At 41.3% G+C, this 18611-nt stretch overlaps 1 protein-coding gene across 2 annotated transcripts in view; it reads left to right on the top strand.

Moving 5' to 3' along the window:
* Nucleotides 1-18406, top strand: part of CRYBG3 (crystallin beta-gamma domain containing 3) — a 91860-nt gene extending 73454 nt beyond the window's left edge. For both annotated transcript variants that reach the window (XM_031612574.2, XM_090152505.1), the window contains exons 18-22: nucleotides 8637-8776; nucleotides 12024-12147; nucleotides 14170-14328; nucleotides 14814-14973; nucleotides 16346-18406. In XM_031612574.2, coding sequence (XP_031468434.2) covers nucleotides 8637-8776; nucleotides 12024-12147; nucleotides 14170-14328; nucleotides 14814-14973; nucleotides 16346-16434 — 672 coding nt within the window. In that variant the 3' untranslated portion in view covers nucleotides 16435-18406. The remainder of the gene's footprint in view (nucleotides 1-8636; nucleotides 8777-12023; nucleotides 12148-14169; nucleotides 14329-14813; nucleotides 14974-16345) is intronic.
* Nucleotides 18407-18611: the final 205 nt, after the last annotated feature.

The raw sequence follows: 18611 nt of genomic DNA on the forward strand, positions 1-18611 counted from the left end.
CTGGGCTGAAGGTTACTCTTTTTTGTAGGAGTTGCATTGTTTGGTGTTTTTCTGACTGGCCTTTGTGATACAGCTCAGCAACTTGGTACACAGCAAGATATTGCTCTTTGTTGTGCTAAGCATATGGGGTTTCTTATATTAGGCCTATAGCCAAGATTCAGTCCTAAAGTACACACAAAATTGAAATTATATGGTAGCATAGACTTGCCATAATGCTTTTTAATTCACTGTTTTGCAGAAGTGCTAAAAAGATTTTTGCCTTCTAATGGCATCTCAAATTCTGAGTCAATAAATAAAGTGATACAATATGCTACACATGGCACTGTGGGCTGTGTATGACACATCAGATAATTCAATCCAAAGCTCATTTCTGGCCATCCTCTTCCCTAGTGACAGCTGAGATATGGGACAAGTAATAATTACACATGGACATTATCTTTATATGACTTTCATGTTGATTGTACTACCCAAGAGCAGATCTTGAAGTCAGATGACTTATTGTATCAGTAAGGTGAGATTCAGGATTCTCTAGTGCCATGACAGGAATGTTTTGTATTATCCAGTACAAGACAAACACAGTTTTTCTGGATCTTGCTGTAATCTAGCACACAGAATTCATAACTCTGGAGTCTCATCATGTCTGTGCTTTTGTCTGATATCTGTGTATGCTCCTATGGAAAAGCTGTCCATAATGCTGTCAGTAAAAGAGAAGCATGTGTTTGCTCTGCCCACTCCCTTCTAGCACTGACCAGCTTCTCCAAAAGTCTTCCTCCTTCCCTGTTCACAGAGGACAAATTCAACCCATGTAGCATGTGTCCTTTACCAACACTGAAACTAGATCATAAAGATTACTCAATTCACACTTTTCTTCAAAGTCCTTTTTTTCCTGTTTGTGAACAGGTTTTAAAAGAACACCAAAAGCTATCCATGGGATGAGAAGGATCTACAGTTCAAGTCTGAGAGCTGGTACTTTTGCTAGTTTACGTAGGTCTAGCTGTGTTGAATTCAGTGGAACTGTAGCTTTTCACTGAGAGCCTAGTTTTCAGATTGAAGATTTCCTTTCACATTAGGCTTTTGTGTTCTGCTCTGCTAAATCAGAATGAAGTTTTGACATGAAATGCCTGTCATCCAAATTCCCCAATTTGGCATAGTAATAAGCTATTGGCAGTCCTTGATTACCAAGGGCCAAGCTCTGGGAGAAGTGTGTTTGGCAAGGCTCTGCGTGGAAAGCTTATGCACATCTTCCTGTGCTTTGTATGTGGTTTGCACCTCTGGTTCAGTTCCTTTCTTGCAAATAAGAGACCTTGTACTCCTCAAAGTGATGGCATTTAATACTGTAAAATGCTGTTGAACCACACCTGCTTTACAAAGAAAAATGCACTCATTGACCCCTAACACACTGTGTTAATCACGCAGGACAATGTTCAGAGGCATTGTTTAGCACAGACGTGATGTTAAGCACACAGCAGTAAGTTTGGTCGATGGTCAGAAACAGCCTTAGTTCATTCTGTGCATTGTCTGCCATGCACTATTGTTGGTACAGAGCCCTTTTTATCACAAGGTATTTCTGTTAGCTCATTCAAGAGAGCAGCAAATGTATTCCAAAGTGGGATTGTTGTATGGTGTTATTGAATTCTGCTGAGACATTTGGGAAATACACCCATTGTTCATGTTTAAATATCAGCCCATTTTCAATCCTAGAGTGTGTATCTATGATTCCATGAACTTGGTAGCTCATGCATATAGGGAAGAATGTGGAACCCTGACACCAAGCACTGAATGTGCGTTGTCTCCTGTTCTCCTTTAAAGCAGATATATGCTGCAAGTATGGCTGTCAGAAGGACTCGCAGACTTGGGGGGGAGCCATGCACTCCTTCAGTGCATAAGGTTTCTGCATCCCAGATGTTGACTAGAAGTAGAAGCCCATGGCACTGACAGAGGAAGGGAAAAATGCCCTTAGTAGTACAAAGGACTCCTCATTACTGGTCCTTGAGATGAGTCACAGGTCCGTTGACCAGCCAGTATTTTAGAAGTAGATTGTTTCAAATCATTCTTTGGGACAGGAGGACAAATCTGCTGCATGACATGAGTACTTGGCATCTGAGTATTCCCTTTCTAATTTGCAAATTAACTGTATGGATTCATTGGGATTGTGCAGCTGAGTAAAGTTTCAGCTTAGGGACTTTAATTGCAATGCGTGGTGTGTGTGTAAAAGAATATGGGTTCTTTATGTGAAGCTAACTACAAAGTAGCTGTGAAACAGAGCAATGAGCATAGGTTAGTAACACCTGAAGGGACATCAACTGAGAATTAAAACTAGTTGTTTGTAGTACTCTTTCATCACATCAGTGCTCTTTTCTGGCCTGGTGGAAAAATACTGTGAGATATCAGTGGTATTTTTGGGACTGTGTGAGGTAACAGTAAAGCCTTAGTCAGGCAGTAACTTCTGCAATTCCTTGACTGTTTTTTTTGTTGTTGTTGTTGTTTGTTTGTTTTTTAAATAGATTAGCCAATTCCTTGAACAAAAGGAAAGAACCTGAGAAAATTTTGTTCTCAGAATAATGCAGTTATGATGCAAGCAGAATATTTGCAATTACAGCAAACATTTCTAAATGGAAAAAAATATAAATACACATTCATAGAAAATTAAAATTTATTGTTTTATTTTGAAAATTGCCAGAAATGTAGTTTGTTTAAAAGCTGAATTTCCTAACAATTTGAAAAATGTCATTTGAAATCACTGAGCCGACCCAATTAAAAAAAAAAAAAAGAAAGAAAGAAAAGAAGCAACAAAAACAACCCTTTTGTAGCAATACAAAATGGGTTTGAATAGGAAAACAGGTGACAGTCTGATTTCTTACTGTTTTAGAGTAGCTAACTCCTAGCTCTTGGGGAGATGTGTAATGGGTTCATCACTAAAAAATGGAGTTCTTATCATTTAAACAAGGCATGCTGCCCCCAGCCCCTCCACACATGCACTCCCTCTCCCCCACTTCTCATGAAATTCAGATTGTCATGATATCACTTTGGTTATTTCCCCATTTACGCACTAGCATCATGTAGAAATTAAGCATGCTTTTGAGAACAATTTCAACCACTTTTTAAGAAAGAGCTATGGGTTACAGGAAAGTTATGCAGAAGGAAGAAAGCGTTTCTGTAGCACAATAGTAAGAAAATAATATCCTTTGTTTTCAACGTTCTGGGAAGAAAAACAGTATTGTAGTACCTGTGTGTTAATCTAGATTGTAAGGTAAATAATGATATGTTACGTAGCCTCTTCTCTTCTGAAAAGGGCTCTTCTCAAAGTGCAGAGACTCTTTTTAATTTTCTACTTTCTAAGTGAGGAAAAAAGTGCTGGAAAATGTACCTTTTAGTAACTAATTTCCTTAAGTGAACAGGCAGTTATGTGGAAAACCCACTTAGATTGGTAGGATACATGTCTGTATCACAGCGGTAAGAACACTGGAGCTCATGCAGCTTGCTTCTCATTGTCTCCCTTTATCTAAAAATCTGAAACCTTGTTAAAGAGATGCTCACTGATGAAATTTGCTGAAATTATTGTTGATGCCCACTGTGCAGGTAGGTAAGAACAATACAGGTTAAGAGTTGCTGCATTTGCAGCATAGGCGCGGGTTTTCATGCTGGTATCAGCAATGACTGGCCTGCTGTGCTACCTTGAATTCAGGAAAAGGAAAGCAGAGGCCATGTACCCAAAGGCAAGACAGCACATGAAGTCACCTGGGGCATTTATGGGGCTGTGGTTGCTTACTGGGGCATTTGTCCATTGTTTGTTTCTCGAAGAGTTTTGGGGATGGAGACTCTTACAAGATGTTCTTAGGAAATGAGGCTCACCTTTAGTTGCAGACACATTATTTTGTTAGACTCCCCAAGGAACATAACATGCCATTACCAGGATGACAGTACTCAGGATTGTTGCAGCAAGCAATTACTTTTCCTTCTAAAACATTAACTTCATCCTTAAAGTTAAACCAATCCCAGAGCTTGTCAAAATTCTAAATTCATTTGCTAAAAACAGAAATGACGTCTGGGTTGTAGGGCCATACAATGCTTTTTCTTTCTTCTTTTCTTCTGAAGTTTCTTATTCTTCCTCTGATTAATCGTGATATTTCCAATATTTCCGTATTGCTTATCTTTAAGATAAATACAGGTGTTAACTAATCTTCCCAGCATTCCTGTGAAATAAATAATCAAATCAGATACAAAAAGTAATCAGTATTTCCCAGGCCAGGCCATGAGTCATCTGGTGCAGCTGGGGCTGGACCGTGGGTGTTGCTGTCTTCCAGAGCAGTCTCGTTTCCCTCAGCCAGGCATCCTTCCCACACTGAAGGGATTAGCCAGCAGAGCACAACTTCAGCAAAAACAGTTGTAAATAATAAACAAGTCAAGACTAAAAAGCAGAGATTTTTTCCAAGGATCCTGTAATACAGCTATTGAAGCTTCTCCAGTGAGACTCTGGCAAAGGCTGTTTGCATAGCTGCAGGTCAGCAGGGACCATGATGGGTTTGCAGCCATGCTTTGTTTGCAACCCTGTGGATTTATTAGGTTTTCTCATTTGAGTTTGCAAAATCTATGTTTGCCAAAAAAGATGTGTGAAAAAATATGTTATGTTGGTAAATCTTTCTCAGTGGGATGATTAGTAACAATTTTTGACAAAATTCATAGTGAAAATTATCTATCTTTATTATAAGGAAATGTGTGCAAATTCCTACATGCACTTGGGTTTCAGTTGTAGCACTTTTGGTTGCTTTCTTTGTATCTCTATTTTGTCTCCTTGAATCAGGCACCCATGCCTTACAACGCAAAGAAAAGGCTTTTGAAAGGAAGCTCACCCTGCATTGATCTTTAATGCTTCCAACTTGCTTTGCATTTTTTCTGAACTGAAAATGTTCAAAATCCTGTTCAAAATGAACTACGAAAAATGTGTGGTGCACAGCTTCTCTCCATTAAGTGAAGGTGGAAGTCAAAGGCTGAGCTGAGCCAACCTGAGATGTGCGAGAGACTTTTTCTGTGTCGATCTCCATGGCTTAAATTTTCAGCCTCACGCTGTGGGGAGGGAGGAAAGCTTTCTCATTTTCCTTCCTTGCATTATGGGATATATTAACCGTAGACTGCCACACCTGTTAAGTAAAGAATATCATTGTACTTAGCAGTTTGTATGGGTGCTTGTACTTTGAGAACGCTACGTAAATACAGCCTTCACTAGCCTCTTAAATGTATTAAATCTTTTCGAGTTTCTTCCTCGTTGACGTTGACATTAAAAACAGCAGAAACTAAACCTTCAAAACTTTATTGGTGTTGGTTTAAGCAAGGCACTTAATTCCTTAATACACAGGATCAGATTAAGTGAATTCTTTAGTGTATTGTCATTCTTGCAGTTGGTAACCCTTCATCAGAGAGTAACATTTCAGATATTTTCCTCGAAATAACTGTGAAAAGAAGCTAATGTAACCTAGACATGGGAGTGATTTGCCAGTGGTGGGTTAATGTAGATGCCTTTATCTCATCTTTCAAAATTTGAGACTGGGGTCCATTTAAAGTAATGTCCTAAACTGAGGTTGTCTGTTTGTCTCCTCTTGTATCTTGTTGTCTCCAGCTGCCTTTCCTCTGGCCCTCAGAGAGCCCCACTCTTCTCTGATCTATCAGGATTTGGCCTTAGTGGAGTAAGCTGGTCCTGGCAGTCTCACACTCACCTATCACTCATGGCTCTTCAGCCTGAAAATGAGTTAAAATGCACCTCAGCATCCTTCGAAGAAGGGCAACAAACAAAATGTCTCTGTGAGAAGTGCAGTAGCATAGCCTCAAAACCTTGGTTGTTTTTTTTTTTTACTGTTGATGGTTTCTATGGAGCTAAGAAAACAAAATCAGAGAGAAAAGCCAGGCCAAGTCACTGCTGCCAGCTGATGGCGTAAAATAGCATATATAAAGTGAGTAACCAGAGCATTGCTCTATATATGGTTATGGAAACAGCTTCAGTGCTTGAGACAGCAGCATGTTTTCTGTTTCTGTACTTCATGTCTGCGCCAAGATCACTGAAGTCCTTCGAGGTCTCACTTACAGAGTGGCATCAATCCTTGCGATCAGTTCCCAGTGTGTCTCAGATGCAATGTCTGCTGCATACTGATAGACTGGGATTCTGAAAAACCTGATGGCTTTCACGTGGCCGTTAAAGTTCAAGTTATCTCAGCCATGTGCAGTCATTTCAATGGACTCCACCCATTTGCTGTTTGGATGATTTATAAATGGATAATGCTCGATCACAACTGTTCTGTCCAGCACAGCATCCCTGTCCTTAATATATTGGATACTGCAAAAGCAAGATATCTGTAGGCTTTGGTAGCAGTGTCTAGCAACAAGGATACCACCAAGGATGCCTTCTGATGCATTTGAGAAAACTCTCCCTTTTGAACCAATTCTGCATGTGGCTTTTCCACTTAGCTGAAAGCCATTGCCAAGGGAGTTGGCTTTCTGCAGGCTGGAGTGTGATAGCAATGCCTTGCTCAGCAAAGCAACCTGAGAAGTAGCTGCCTGCACTCAATCTCTTGATCTAGATTGCAAAGTAAGCTATAAACACACCTCATCCACCAGAAGGCAGATGGGGAGAACAGACATTCCAAAATAAAGTCAGTGATGAGTATTAATCTCTTCCTGCTTTGTACGTAGCATTAGTTTTTAGGAGTGTAACTTTTTTATAAAAAAAAATCTTTCCAGGTGAATGATATCAAACCCTTCTTTAGAATTATCCATCCAGTGCCCTGTCCATGGAATGTAGCATGACTCGCATTGTCTGCAGTGGTCAGTGGAGGAAAGTAATTTCTCTGAGGCAGGATTTGAACAACCACCTACATACCAAGTGCACTGAGTCAGAGCCAGTAAGTTTGTAAGAGCTGAAACACAGCTAAGCTCTTGAGATACTTCACTCATATGCACGTGCCTCTTCAAACATGAAAGTTATGTTCTCTTAATTATAAAGTATAATTCAGTATTTTTTCATTCATTCCACCTGAGGCAATACCTTTGCTACAGAAGAAATTCTGCCTGTTGCAGTGAGCTGGCTATCACAAGGTTATGTCTCCAAAGAAAAAGGCTGCTGATTGTAGCAGTCAGACCCACCGTGTCTTCCTTTTTCAAATACATCAGAATATAAATTGCAAAAAAGTGCTTATGATTTCAAGTTTAAAAAGCTGAAAAACTATTATAATATTCCTTGTATGAAGATACTTGGCTAAACATGAACCAGCAGTGCCACTACCCATGTATCCAAGAAGTCCAGTGGCATCTTGGCTCGTGTAAGTTGCCAACAGGAGCAGGGAAGTGATCGTCCCCCTATACTCAGCTCTGGTGAGGCCGCACATCAAGTACTGTGTTCAGTTTTGGACCCCTCACTACAAAAAAAAGACGTGGAGACCCTTGACTGTGTCCAGAGAAGGGCAGTGAAGCTGTGAGGGATCTGGAGCACAAGTCTTACAGGAACCAGCTGAGGGATCTGGGATTGTTCAGTCTGGAGAAGAGGAGGCTCGGGGGAGACCTTATAGCTCCTAGAAATGCCTGCAAGGAGGTTGTGGTGAGGTGGGAGTTGGTCTCTTCTCTCAGGTAACAGTAGTAGGATGAGAAGGAATGGCCTTAAGTTGGGCCAGGGGAGGTTCAGGTTGGATGTTAGGAAAAAATTCTTCTCCGAAAGCGTGGTGAGGCAGTGGCACAGGCTGCCTGGGGAGGTGGTGGAGTCACCGTCTGTGGAGGTGTTCAGGAAACGTTTGGACAAGGTTTACTGGGGAAGTCTTGGTGATAGATGGATGGTTAGACTAGATGATCGTGGAGGTCTTTTCCAAAACTGGCATTCTGTGATTCTAAAACATAGACTTTTTATGTTTAAATGAGTTCTGTTTATGTTTAAATGTTTTTCTGCCGATCTTGCAGCTGTAGCGCAGTTAAGCAAGCTGATCTTACTTTCATAAGAAAGTGCTGTAGAGAAAGGCATAAGTGAAGAGTGTTGCAATTCTGCATGAGATTGATGTCTCTACTAATAATGTTAATTTTTTCAAGGTTGTCAGAAGAAAAATAGGAATGTCTGTAAAAACATGGAAAACTTTTTAGTTCTGTTGTTTTTAACATTTTTGAGTTTTCAGATCCCTAAGATTATTCCAGTGAACAAACCACCAAATAGTTAATGGCAGTCAGCACACAACAGTCTCGTGATTTGCCTCATTGCTTTAGTAGCAATCTGCAGATTACCCTGAGAACTGCTGTAACCTGTTCCAGCTGTAAATAAACAGGATTTTTGAAAAGCAACCAAGGGCCTGATGATACTGACCAGATCACAGAGAGATTTTTCAAATGCAAACAACTCTCTGCATCTCTAAGTGGCTCATTTTCTGCCTTGTGTCAGTGGGGAATATACTTTGATGACTATGCCACTGATAAATCCAGTATGTTTCAGGCACGTATGCTTTGCTGGGAGATGCACTTTTTCTTTCTTTGCTTCTATATTTGCTGAGAGAGCCCGATCTAACCCCAAGGCAAGTGGAAATGAAACTGAAGTGGTAAAGTGTGTGCATCATGCTTAGCAAATGATGTTAGACTGCTCTCAGTAAAACATTGCTTTTCCCCCTCCTCACCAGGTTTTTGCTGAGCCCTCCCTCAGTCTGTTTGCACTGGAATGCTGCAAGGGCAGAGAGCTGCACTTCAGTGAGCCTGTCAACTCTGTTCTGAATGAAGATCTTCATTTTTACACTCAGTCTGTATGGGTGAGAAGCGGATTGTAAGTATGGGAGAAACATCCTTGTTATTTGGGGGAGCTAATACTAAGCATGTGTTTCCTAACAACTGCTGCCTTTTTTCCATAGGATGCATTTTAGATTCTAACTTTTGAGACATTTCAAAATCCTAAAATGTTGTTGAATGCTAGATCCAGCTTTTGTACCAAGATTCAAAATGAACAAGAGCTCTGGGCAGAGGATGCATTTTGTCCCTGAAAGAACCAGCCCTTTATCCCCATGCATTAACGAACAGTAGAGCCTGTTGTTCAAGCCAGGAGCCAAAAGTAAATCAGTAAATTCCTGACTCACAGGTAGAGCAAACTTGAACTGCCTTTGTTAACGGGCTATAAAATACCAGCTGCAAACTGCAGTGATTTAATGTGAGCCACTGCAGTGGCTCAGTGGAGCTTGGCGTGCTGCTCAGCTGCCACAGAGGCAGTGACTTGTGAGAGCAGCTCCGGGCAGATGGGACAGCTGGAGCAGTAATTTGCTTCTGCTGTTTGTTTAACCCCCCTGTGACTGGGAATAAACACCCAGGCTCTTCTGTGAAACCATCTTAAGTCTGCAGAAATTATCTTCCAACCTCTTTCCCTTTCACCTTCTGGAGAAGCTCCCAAGTGCTCTGTCTCAGCTGAGTTTCAGGGCTCCACTTCAACAACAGGAACAGAGAACTTGCTGGGTCTTGTAATGGGCTGACTGGAAAGCACTGTCCTTCAAATATGACACGCATTTCCTCTGTGCATTTTTAACCCTTTTCCTACCTCTCTCATGGCGTTCACATACGCAAGGCTGTAATTTTCTTGAGAGGTCTTACAAGATACAAAAAAAAACGGTGCCAAATTTGAACTAATTGGGCAGCAAACTAATGTGGACTGTTTACTGCTTATGTATACCTCTGTTGTGATTTTTATGATGAATTTCTCAATTGCATCGAGTCTGGTGCCACCTAAAGTAAAAACTCTTCTACAGGTATCTGTGATAACACTGCTTGAGCACTCATCTGATACTTAGAGATTGGTACAGATCCTGAGCCTAATCCAGCACATGCTCCCGGAGTAATCATCTGCTGCGGTTGCTTTTGAATTGTACTATCACTGAGGTTGGAAAAGGCCTTTTACAGTCCAACCCCCCAACCCATCCCCATCATGCCCACTAACCACGTCCCTCAGTGCCTCACCCAGACGTTTCCTGAGCACCTCCAGGGATGGTGACTCCATCACCTCCCTGGGCAGCCTGTGCCACTGCCTCACCACTCAGAAGAAATGTTTCCTAATATCCAGCCTAAACCTCCCTGAAGCCATTTGCTCTTGTCCTGTTGCTGTTAGGTAGGAGAAGAGGTCGATTCCCACATCGCTATGATGTGACTTGAGGCTCCCCATGATGGTGGAAAGCAGCTACAGTTTGAGACTGAAAACAACACATACGCATTCCTGGGTGCTGGTATAGGGGAGGAAGGGCTGTCACTGGGAGTAACACCTGACTTATTTCAGTTGGGAAATACTTCTGTAGAGTTGTTCCAATCTATAGGGTATCCTACATGGGAATCTTTGTATAAGCTGTCCCTGCCTTGTCAACAGGTGTGCAGAAGTGGAAATTAATGGCTTTGCCTGTGGAGTTGGTCGTTAAGGAAGGCTGAGGGCTTTGAAACGCAGTAAAAAAGCACATGAAAGTACATGCAATGTTCCAGCCCTTTCCCCATCTTCCAATTAATTTCTGTGCTTTGCAGCCTGCAGTGAGTTGGGGCAGAATAATTACTTGCCTGGCTGGACTTCCTCTGAGCTCCCTGTGATGCTCTCCAGGAAGTAGAACTCCACAGCCTCTCCTCATCCTTCACTACAGCTGAAAGACTAAGGGTGTGATGGGATTGTGGGAAGTCTATGAGATATCGTAGAATACTGCCTGTAAGTTCATGAAGGTGGATTTAGAGGGGTTTGGGGCTCCTTGTCCCAAAGCGTACTGCAGCCTTAGACAAACGACAGAGTAAGATTTATGTATATGCAATGGCTTCTTGCTGCTCTGCCACTTTAGTAAGAGAAAGCACAAGTGTGGGGTGTGCTTTGGTGAAGGGGGCTGTGGTTTCTCCAGGGTCTGAGAAAGGTGGCGTGGTGTGGGGGCTGCCATCTGTGTGAAACCTCTGATGAATTTTGTCTATGTCACCAGATATGTGCCAGCGTAAGCATATGCTTTGGCAACATAAACCAATTTCATATAAGACTGTTCAGTATTCCAGGAAAATTGTGAAAAGCAGATTTTCAGTGGCTTCACAGAAAGCATCACAAGAAAAAAGACAGAAATGTGTTCTAAGTATAAAGAACCTGCAGTGATTGTCAGCGCTGATCCAAATACCCATTATTTGAAAGAACAGTGATATAACCTCACTAAGGGACACGTCACTGTTGGACCATTTCAGCTCCATTGGAGCTCCTTCCAAGTAAGGCTGTTTGTCTGCTCCCCCAGACGTTCTGAATGGGAAAAGTGCACTACAGGTGCTGTAAGCACTGCTTGTGGATATTTTATTGCTGAATTGAAAGAAAGTGTGCAGCCATTCCTCTTGTTCTTGGCAGCTGACTTTGTAAAACAGGTAACTGGGGAAACCAGTATTTGCTTTGTGTTCAGATGAGTTAATGAGTCAAACATTTAGGTTCACTGTCTGTACAACAATGTCCTATTGATTGAAACAAAGCTGATCTGTGATCCTGAGGCTGCCTTTGTAAGCAGCAACACAGCAACTACTGAGCAGATGTCTAGATAACAAGGGATCTGTATGTGCTGGTCCTTGAACTCTGTGTTAAAGGTTTCAGCCATGTTCACATTCAGATATATTCACTGCAGTAAAGTCTGTTACAGCAATTTATGGGGTTTGAAGTAAATATTTGTCATGTATTTTTGTATTCTATATGTGGAATAGCTTTAGTTGTTAAAAAGAAAACAGAGCCCGTGGCTTCCTAATTTCCTAATGCATGCTCACTGCAGCCAGCATTATTCCCATCTGGGTTCATGCAGAGATTCTCAAATTTGTGGGAAAAGCCTGGGGGGAACTTCTAAGTTTGAGCTAGGAAAAAGCATCTTAATTTAGACAAAACAATCAAGCCGCAAAAATGAGTGCTGTCCTGGAGCATAGTAATACAGCTTTGATGGTGTCCCTGCTGTGGGGAGGTCTGGGGCCTTTCAAGAACGTGGTCCTGAATGTAAACCTGCAACTTAGTTTAGTTAACATGCAGTCTTCTGTGTTCTGCTTTCTGTATCCAGGTGGATTGCATACGAAGGATGTAATTTTTTAGGAAAGCAGATTCTGTTGGAGCCCGGTGAGATTTCTAACTGGAATGAGTACAGTGGCTGGAAAGTAATTGGCTCCCTTCGTCCGGTGAAGCAGGTACTGTAAGGGTGTGTTTTAGGCTGGGTTTAGTGTAAACTAACCAAGTATAATGCTGCACATAGTGCTTCTTCAATCAGGCTGGATGATGACAGCCAGAAGGACGTACTGAGAGGTTACTGAAGCAGAAAATTCTTCCATTGGCAGTTACTGAGATCTATATTAGGCTCCTAAAGGGAAATAATTCCTTGCTTCTCAGAGCCAAGCATTAGCATGTTCTAGATGCTCTATTTTTACATTTGCCATATAGAAATGAGAAAACCAATTCTATATTGACCTGTTTTGCAATTAACACAAATGGAAATGAGGACAAGTTGTTCTATCCTATAGCCAGGAGTTCCAAAAGAAACAAAGCTTACACTATACCACCAGGTTTTCTCTACCTACCTCACCCCCCCCTCCCCAAGTAATGTCAGCGTCACATTCTGCCCCTCTGCCTCTCCAAGTTGCATCAGGTAATAACACAGGTGAGCTCTACTGTGTGTGAACCCAGCCACACACATCTGTGGGAGGGCAGCATCCTGGGAGAGGGGAGGAGGGCAGGGAGATGGGGAAGGAATGTGAGCAGTAACTCCACTGGAAGAGTTTTCATTAGTTCTGCTCCTCAGAGAATAGCTTGTCTACACTTAGTGACAAATGCTGCTTTATTGTTAAATAATAGATTCAACTGAGGACATGTTGCAGTGAACAGCATGATCATCTTTAGCAATAGTTTTGCTTATATGCTTCCCCACTGGAAAAGGGAATTTTTTTAAATGATTTATTAGTCTAGGAAGCTTACAATTCCCTGGAGTTCTGTGAAAGAGGTAGCCAGCAAAAGATCCCACTTTGGCTCTGTTTTTACAAATAATAATACAAATAATATGTGCCGATCTTAAAAATAGAATTCTCTCTTCAGCCACAAATACAAAAAGCTTTTGTATTTGGTAGCATCCCTTTTTATATTGCAACAGTGAGTAACGTTCTAAGTAGTACCTTGTGTATTTTGCTGGGGATTTGGGCATTTGGAGCTTGTTTTTATTTTAAATCCTGCAGACTGAAAGCTTCCTCAAGTTTGTGCAGTCAGCTCATTGTGCCTAACGCTTCTATGGCATATGGGTATTTTTTAAAGACTGGAATAATTCTACAAACCTACACCACTTTATATTTCCTCCTCCCTTCTGTGTCAAGTCTGCTGGTGCAATAGGTAGTGCAAGAAAAATCTGAACACTTGAAACTCACATGTCTCAAGATGAGACACAACAGTTTTACTCAGTGACCTTTCTAAGTTCTCTTCCCTTTAAAGAACAACTATACAGTATATTTATTAATACATATTTGTTCATGGATGCTTGGTAGGAGAGAGGCTTTATTGTCTCTTAACATAGGGTTTGTTTTATTATGGAAAAAAGGAGGTTCAAAACTCCCAGGAGAAAAACTATTTGCAAATTGCTATCTGGCAGGAGCTACCCTTCAGTTGTTCACTTTACTTTATTTGCTCCAAAATCAGTGAATGGAGGAAAAACTCAAACCCTGTAGTAGCCCTATAGAGCAGCCTTATTTTTTGAGTAAGCTGTGTAAGCCGTGATGCCAGCTGAGTACCATTTTCTGTGCATGTTCAAGAGCAAAGGTCAAACTTCTGTGCTACATATTCCAGTTAGTGGTGTTGAACGTGCTGGATATGCAACTCAGCATGTTCTGTATTCAGAAAATGAAAAGCTTGTGGATTATAGCCCATTTACTGGCCTTGGAGTGAAAGAAATGTGAACTAAAGCCATTTGCATATCACAGGGATTAGTTCTATAGAGATAAATACATTAAAGTATACCCTCTCTGCCATTGCTGCTTACAGCTGTTTGTGTGTGAGAAACATTTAGTTCTGTCTTACGTGCACGTTCTCTTCAACTGAAAAAAAAAATAGTATTTAACGTGATCGTTTGGAACTGGGAATGCAACACTTTAGAAAACTGATGTAAGATGGAGACGTTCTCCCATCAACTTTTGCAGTCTGTGTGATATGACTCTCCCTTCACACCATTTCAGCCAGCAGTGTACCTCCGAATCAGGAACCGAGCCCAAGGCAAATACCTGACAGTAGCTGGAAGTCTGGCAGATGTAAGAGCAACATCAGTGTGCGTGTCTCCGTACAACGGCAAGGATACCCAGATCTGGCACTACTGTCGTGGGCTCTTCAAATCCAAGGTGAGTTTCCAGATGCTGCAGTGTGTTACTTTAACTGGATTTCCTCAAGAACACAATTCACTGTGTAGATTTCCCCATTCATACCAGGATCGCTTTTGGCCTTTCCTGTGCATCTTGAGCCAAAACTCCCATAGCCCACATGTTCCTACTGTGTATGGACAGATTTGCTGTGTCTGCTTTGGCAAGCTGGACGGACAGCTTTTCACATCTGACAGTGATGTTCCTTGAAAGTTCTTTGAAAGGATTTCTTGAAAGTCTCACTTTTCTCAAAGTTTTATTACCTTTGAAGAATTAGGAATTTCTCTGAAAGGGAATACATGAAGACCTTCTGTGACCAAGCAATCAGTCAACTGCTGAATAATCTGCTGCTAGCTTAATTGCCACTATGGTTACTGCAGTACTGTCAGTGCCTGAAACAGAAACAAGTCAGACACAAAAGCAAGGCTTTGTGGTGGCTGGATCTCACTTGTCTTCTTGCTTCTCAGGTTAACGATGCCTGTCTGGATGTCATTGGTGGCAGAGATGTGCCAGGAGCCAAAGTCGCACTCTGGGTAGAACATGGGAAGGAGAGGCAGAAGTGGAGACTAAATGAGGATGGAACCATCAGTTCATACCTCAGTGACCAACTGGTGCTTGATATTAAAGGTATTTAAAAAACAAACAAAGCATAACAACAACAAAAAAAAACAAAACGAAACCACTCACATGTTCTAATTGTAGTATTCCTGCTCATTTGTACCTAAGTACTGAATCCCCTCTCTCTCACCATTTTTATATTCAACTGCTTGGCAGTGGCACAAGAAACAGTATGTGGAGAGCCTTACTCTTTGATCCCAGAGGTTCATAAGTAGTGCTAAGAGCAATAAATGGCTCTTAAAAGACAAAATAGGGAGGGAAAAGCAAACCAGAGAATAGATGTGCCTCAGTAAGAGAAATACTCGTCATGTTTTCAGACTTGTTAAAATTCTCTTTGCTTAAGTCCTAGTCCTGCTGACCAACTATGGCAGAACCACCTATGAAGAAAAATCCCAAATGCTAGTACTGATGGCAGTTCTTACAGTATCAGAAAGCTGTGCTGCAGGGATGTATTGAGGGAACTGGGCTTGTTTAGCTTGGAAAAGAGAAGGCTCCAACGAGATCTCATTGTGGTATTCCAGTACTTGAAGGGAGCTTATAAACAGGAGGAGGAACGGCTGTTTTCAAGGGTGGATAGTGACAGGACAAGGGGGAATGGTTTTAAACTGAGACAGGGGAGATAGGTTAGATATTAGGAGGTTTTTCACTCAGAGGGCCGTGACACACTGGAACAGGTTGCCCAAGGAGGTTGTGGATGCCCCATCCCTGGAGGCATTCAAGGCCATTCAAGGCCAGGCTGGATGTGGCTCTGGGCAGCCTGGTCTGTTGGTTGGCAACTCTGCACATAGCAGGGGGATTGAAACTAGATGATCATTGTGGTCCTTTTCAACCCAGACCATTCTATGATTCTACCCTGAGAGTGGGACATACCATTTGATTGCTCTTTAGAGCACAAATTTCCTTTAGTGAATTTTTATTGATGGCATGATAAGAAGGCACCATTGCTTCTATGCTACATGTATTCCAAGGAGACAAATTATAAGGACTTAGTAATTCTGGGGTTGAAGTGAGTATTCAACACCAAATAATCCCCCAGATCTGTCATTCTGTGTGTTTTCACTGTAGCAATACGTAAGTTAAAAATCCACCCACACAGTGGGAGCAGAGGATCTGCTGAGCAAAATGCCTTTAGCAGTTGTGCTTCTGTGCACAGAGGTACACTGGGGACTCTGCTTCTGAACTAACAAAGCTCCTCAGGGCTTCAGCTGACAAATGAGTTTGAAGGAGACAAACAGCAGTAGAAATGTAAACACTGCCTCATCCCTGACAGAATTTCTCTAAGATAATTTTCCTATTTAGTGGCACTTTTAAAAGATTCTGTTGAGATTCTCAGCATTTGTTTTTAAATTGTTTGCCTTCATGAGTTTGCTTTATTTTTAAGGAGGAAATTACTATGACAAGAATCACATCATTATGAATGAGCCAGAAGAGGACAAACGTTCCCAAAAATGGGATATTGAAATACTGTGAGTAAAACCCACCACAGAGATGGGCCTTATGTGGTTTATGAACACCTGGAGGAAAAAAAAAAAACTACTACTGAAGTCACACACCACTGGAACCTTATGCAGTAAATCCTGTCTTCCTTCACTCAAAGCACCAACTCCTAAACCAAGTGAATTTGCACAAACCTGGAGGATGTGAGGTTGAGCTCATGTCTTTCCCCAAGGACTGAACTATGAGATGATTCTTCGGAGGCCGCTCCTATGAAAGTTAATGTTATTCTTCATCTAAAGTCTTAAAGTAAATGCACAAGACTAGACAGAAGCTTTGCGGGATATGAATGGCAAGAGATAATATGGGAAAGGCTCATTAGAAATACTGATATTTCCTTTCTCTCAGAAAATGATGAAAGCTCATTCTTTAGTACGTGTACTCATGAACTTGAAAGGGGTTGAGTTGGACTTCTGTAGACCAAGTGAAACAGTTGAGGCTCAAAGCAAAACTGAATCTCAATCCATACCTCCTGCTAAAGTGCAATTTATTTTGTTCAAAAGACAAATTTGAACTGGAATTCCCAGCTCAGTGCATGAAATGGGGCAATAAAACCCTGTTACCTCCCTAGTGTTAAAGGTAGGCCCTGGTCTTATTTGTTTCAGCAATACCAAATTTCCAAGTTTAGGAAGTTCTTTTGCAGATCCGTGGGCTGTTTCCAATCCATGCATTTCTGAGTTATCCCTGAAGATCACCTTTAACATGTAGGCATAGGTGCATCTATCCAGAGTATAAGCTATCCTGGGTCAGGTTAGATTTCTAAAAGATTTACTGAATTTAGAGCAGTACTGATTTTGCTCTAGCTATATTTTGTTGTCATGTATATAGACTAATTTAATACAATGTAATTTGATCTTAAATCCATGTCTTCCTTCAGAAGATAACTCACCAGGTGCTAGCAGCCAGCCCTGCTTCATGTCAGGAACAACTTAACTACATTCAAAGCTTACTCGGGCTCATCGGTGTCCTCTTAACCCAAAGGACGAGGAGTAAGATCAGTGATGACCAGCCCAACTTGCTGGCAGTTTCCTCAATGTCAGCAAGATGCAACCATCCTACCAGCCCTCTCTGAAGGTTGGTAGAGCACAGTACCTTACTGCACTGCAGTTGGTACAGGCTTGGAAAAGAACATCTCCCTCATACAGGACTGAGATAGAGGAGGAACTGCAGCTGCCTGTAGGGCTGCTAATACCTGAAGTGGTGGTCCTTAGCTCACTGCTATCTTCATTGGATTTCTGTGCGAACAAATGAATCTACTTCATTGAATAGGTAATATTTTCATTCCTATTTGTTTATTCAGGGTATGTGTTTCTATTTAAGGAGTTTAGCTAAGGAATTTTAGTTTCCAAAAGTGTTCCTGTGCACTTAAACAGGATTTGACCTCAAACAGAAACACAACCCTGTTTGCCACAGAAATAAAATATATGGATGTCTATTTTTATATGAAATTGAGTTCTATAGCATAATATTTAAAAATAAAAAAGTACCCATGTACTTGCACTTACTATTTTGCATTCTAAAGTTATCACAAATCTGCTGTTACAGAACTCCAAATGTATGTATATATTTCTACAACTAAAGCACTTGTCCTGCTTTTTTAATGTAAATCAGTATATCGAGCGTTCTCCATGTGACTCACTTTCCATACGCAATTTCAAAGCCTGGTTGGAAGGTTCTGGTCTTTCAGGCTGAGAGCACCTAAATCACACAGGTTGGTGTCCCAGTGCTTCATAACCAAGTAAATCAGGCCTTTGTACTTCAGAGATCTTCCATGTAAAATGCCAAGCATGTATATTTTAATTGTATAAAAGTTTTTAGAAGGAATCTTTTGCTTGTCAGTTTCTTCTTTGTTAGCAGATACCAAGTGCATTCGTGTAAAGCATTTTTTTTTCAAATGGCCAAAAAAAGGAAAGAAGTACGTATATTCAGTAAGACACGATGATGCTATGTGGGGTTGTTCATTAAATATAGATCTTAAGGTATCCAAATATCTGCAGTACTCCTGTCAGAATCCATTCGAGAGATATGAAGATCCTTCTTCTAGGAGTAGCACTAATCTGGCAATTAAAGACAAGATAAGCTGTTATATTTCTGAGCAGCTCACTTGCTGCTGAGACACCCACTTACCCACAGCAGTAAGGGAACTAGAAGAA

This window comes from Phasianus colchicus, chromosome 1, assembly GCF_987193195.1.
Source record: "Phasianus colchicus chromosome 1, bPhaCol1.hap1.1, whole genome shotgun sequence".
NCBI lineage: Eukaryota > Metazoa > Chordata > Aves > Galliformes > Phasianidae > Phasianus > Phasianus colchicus.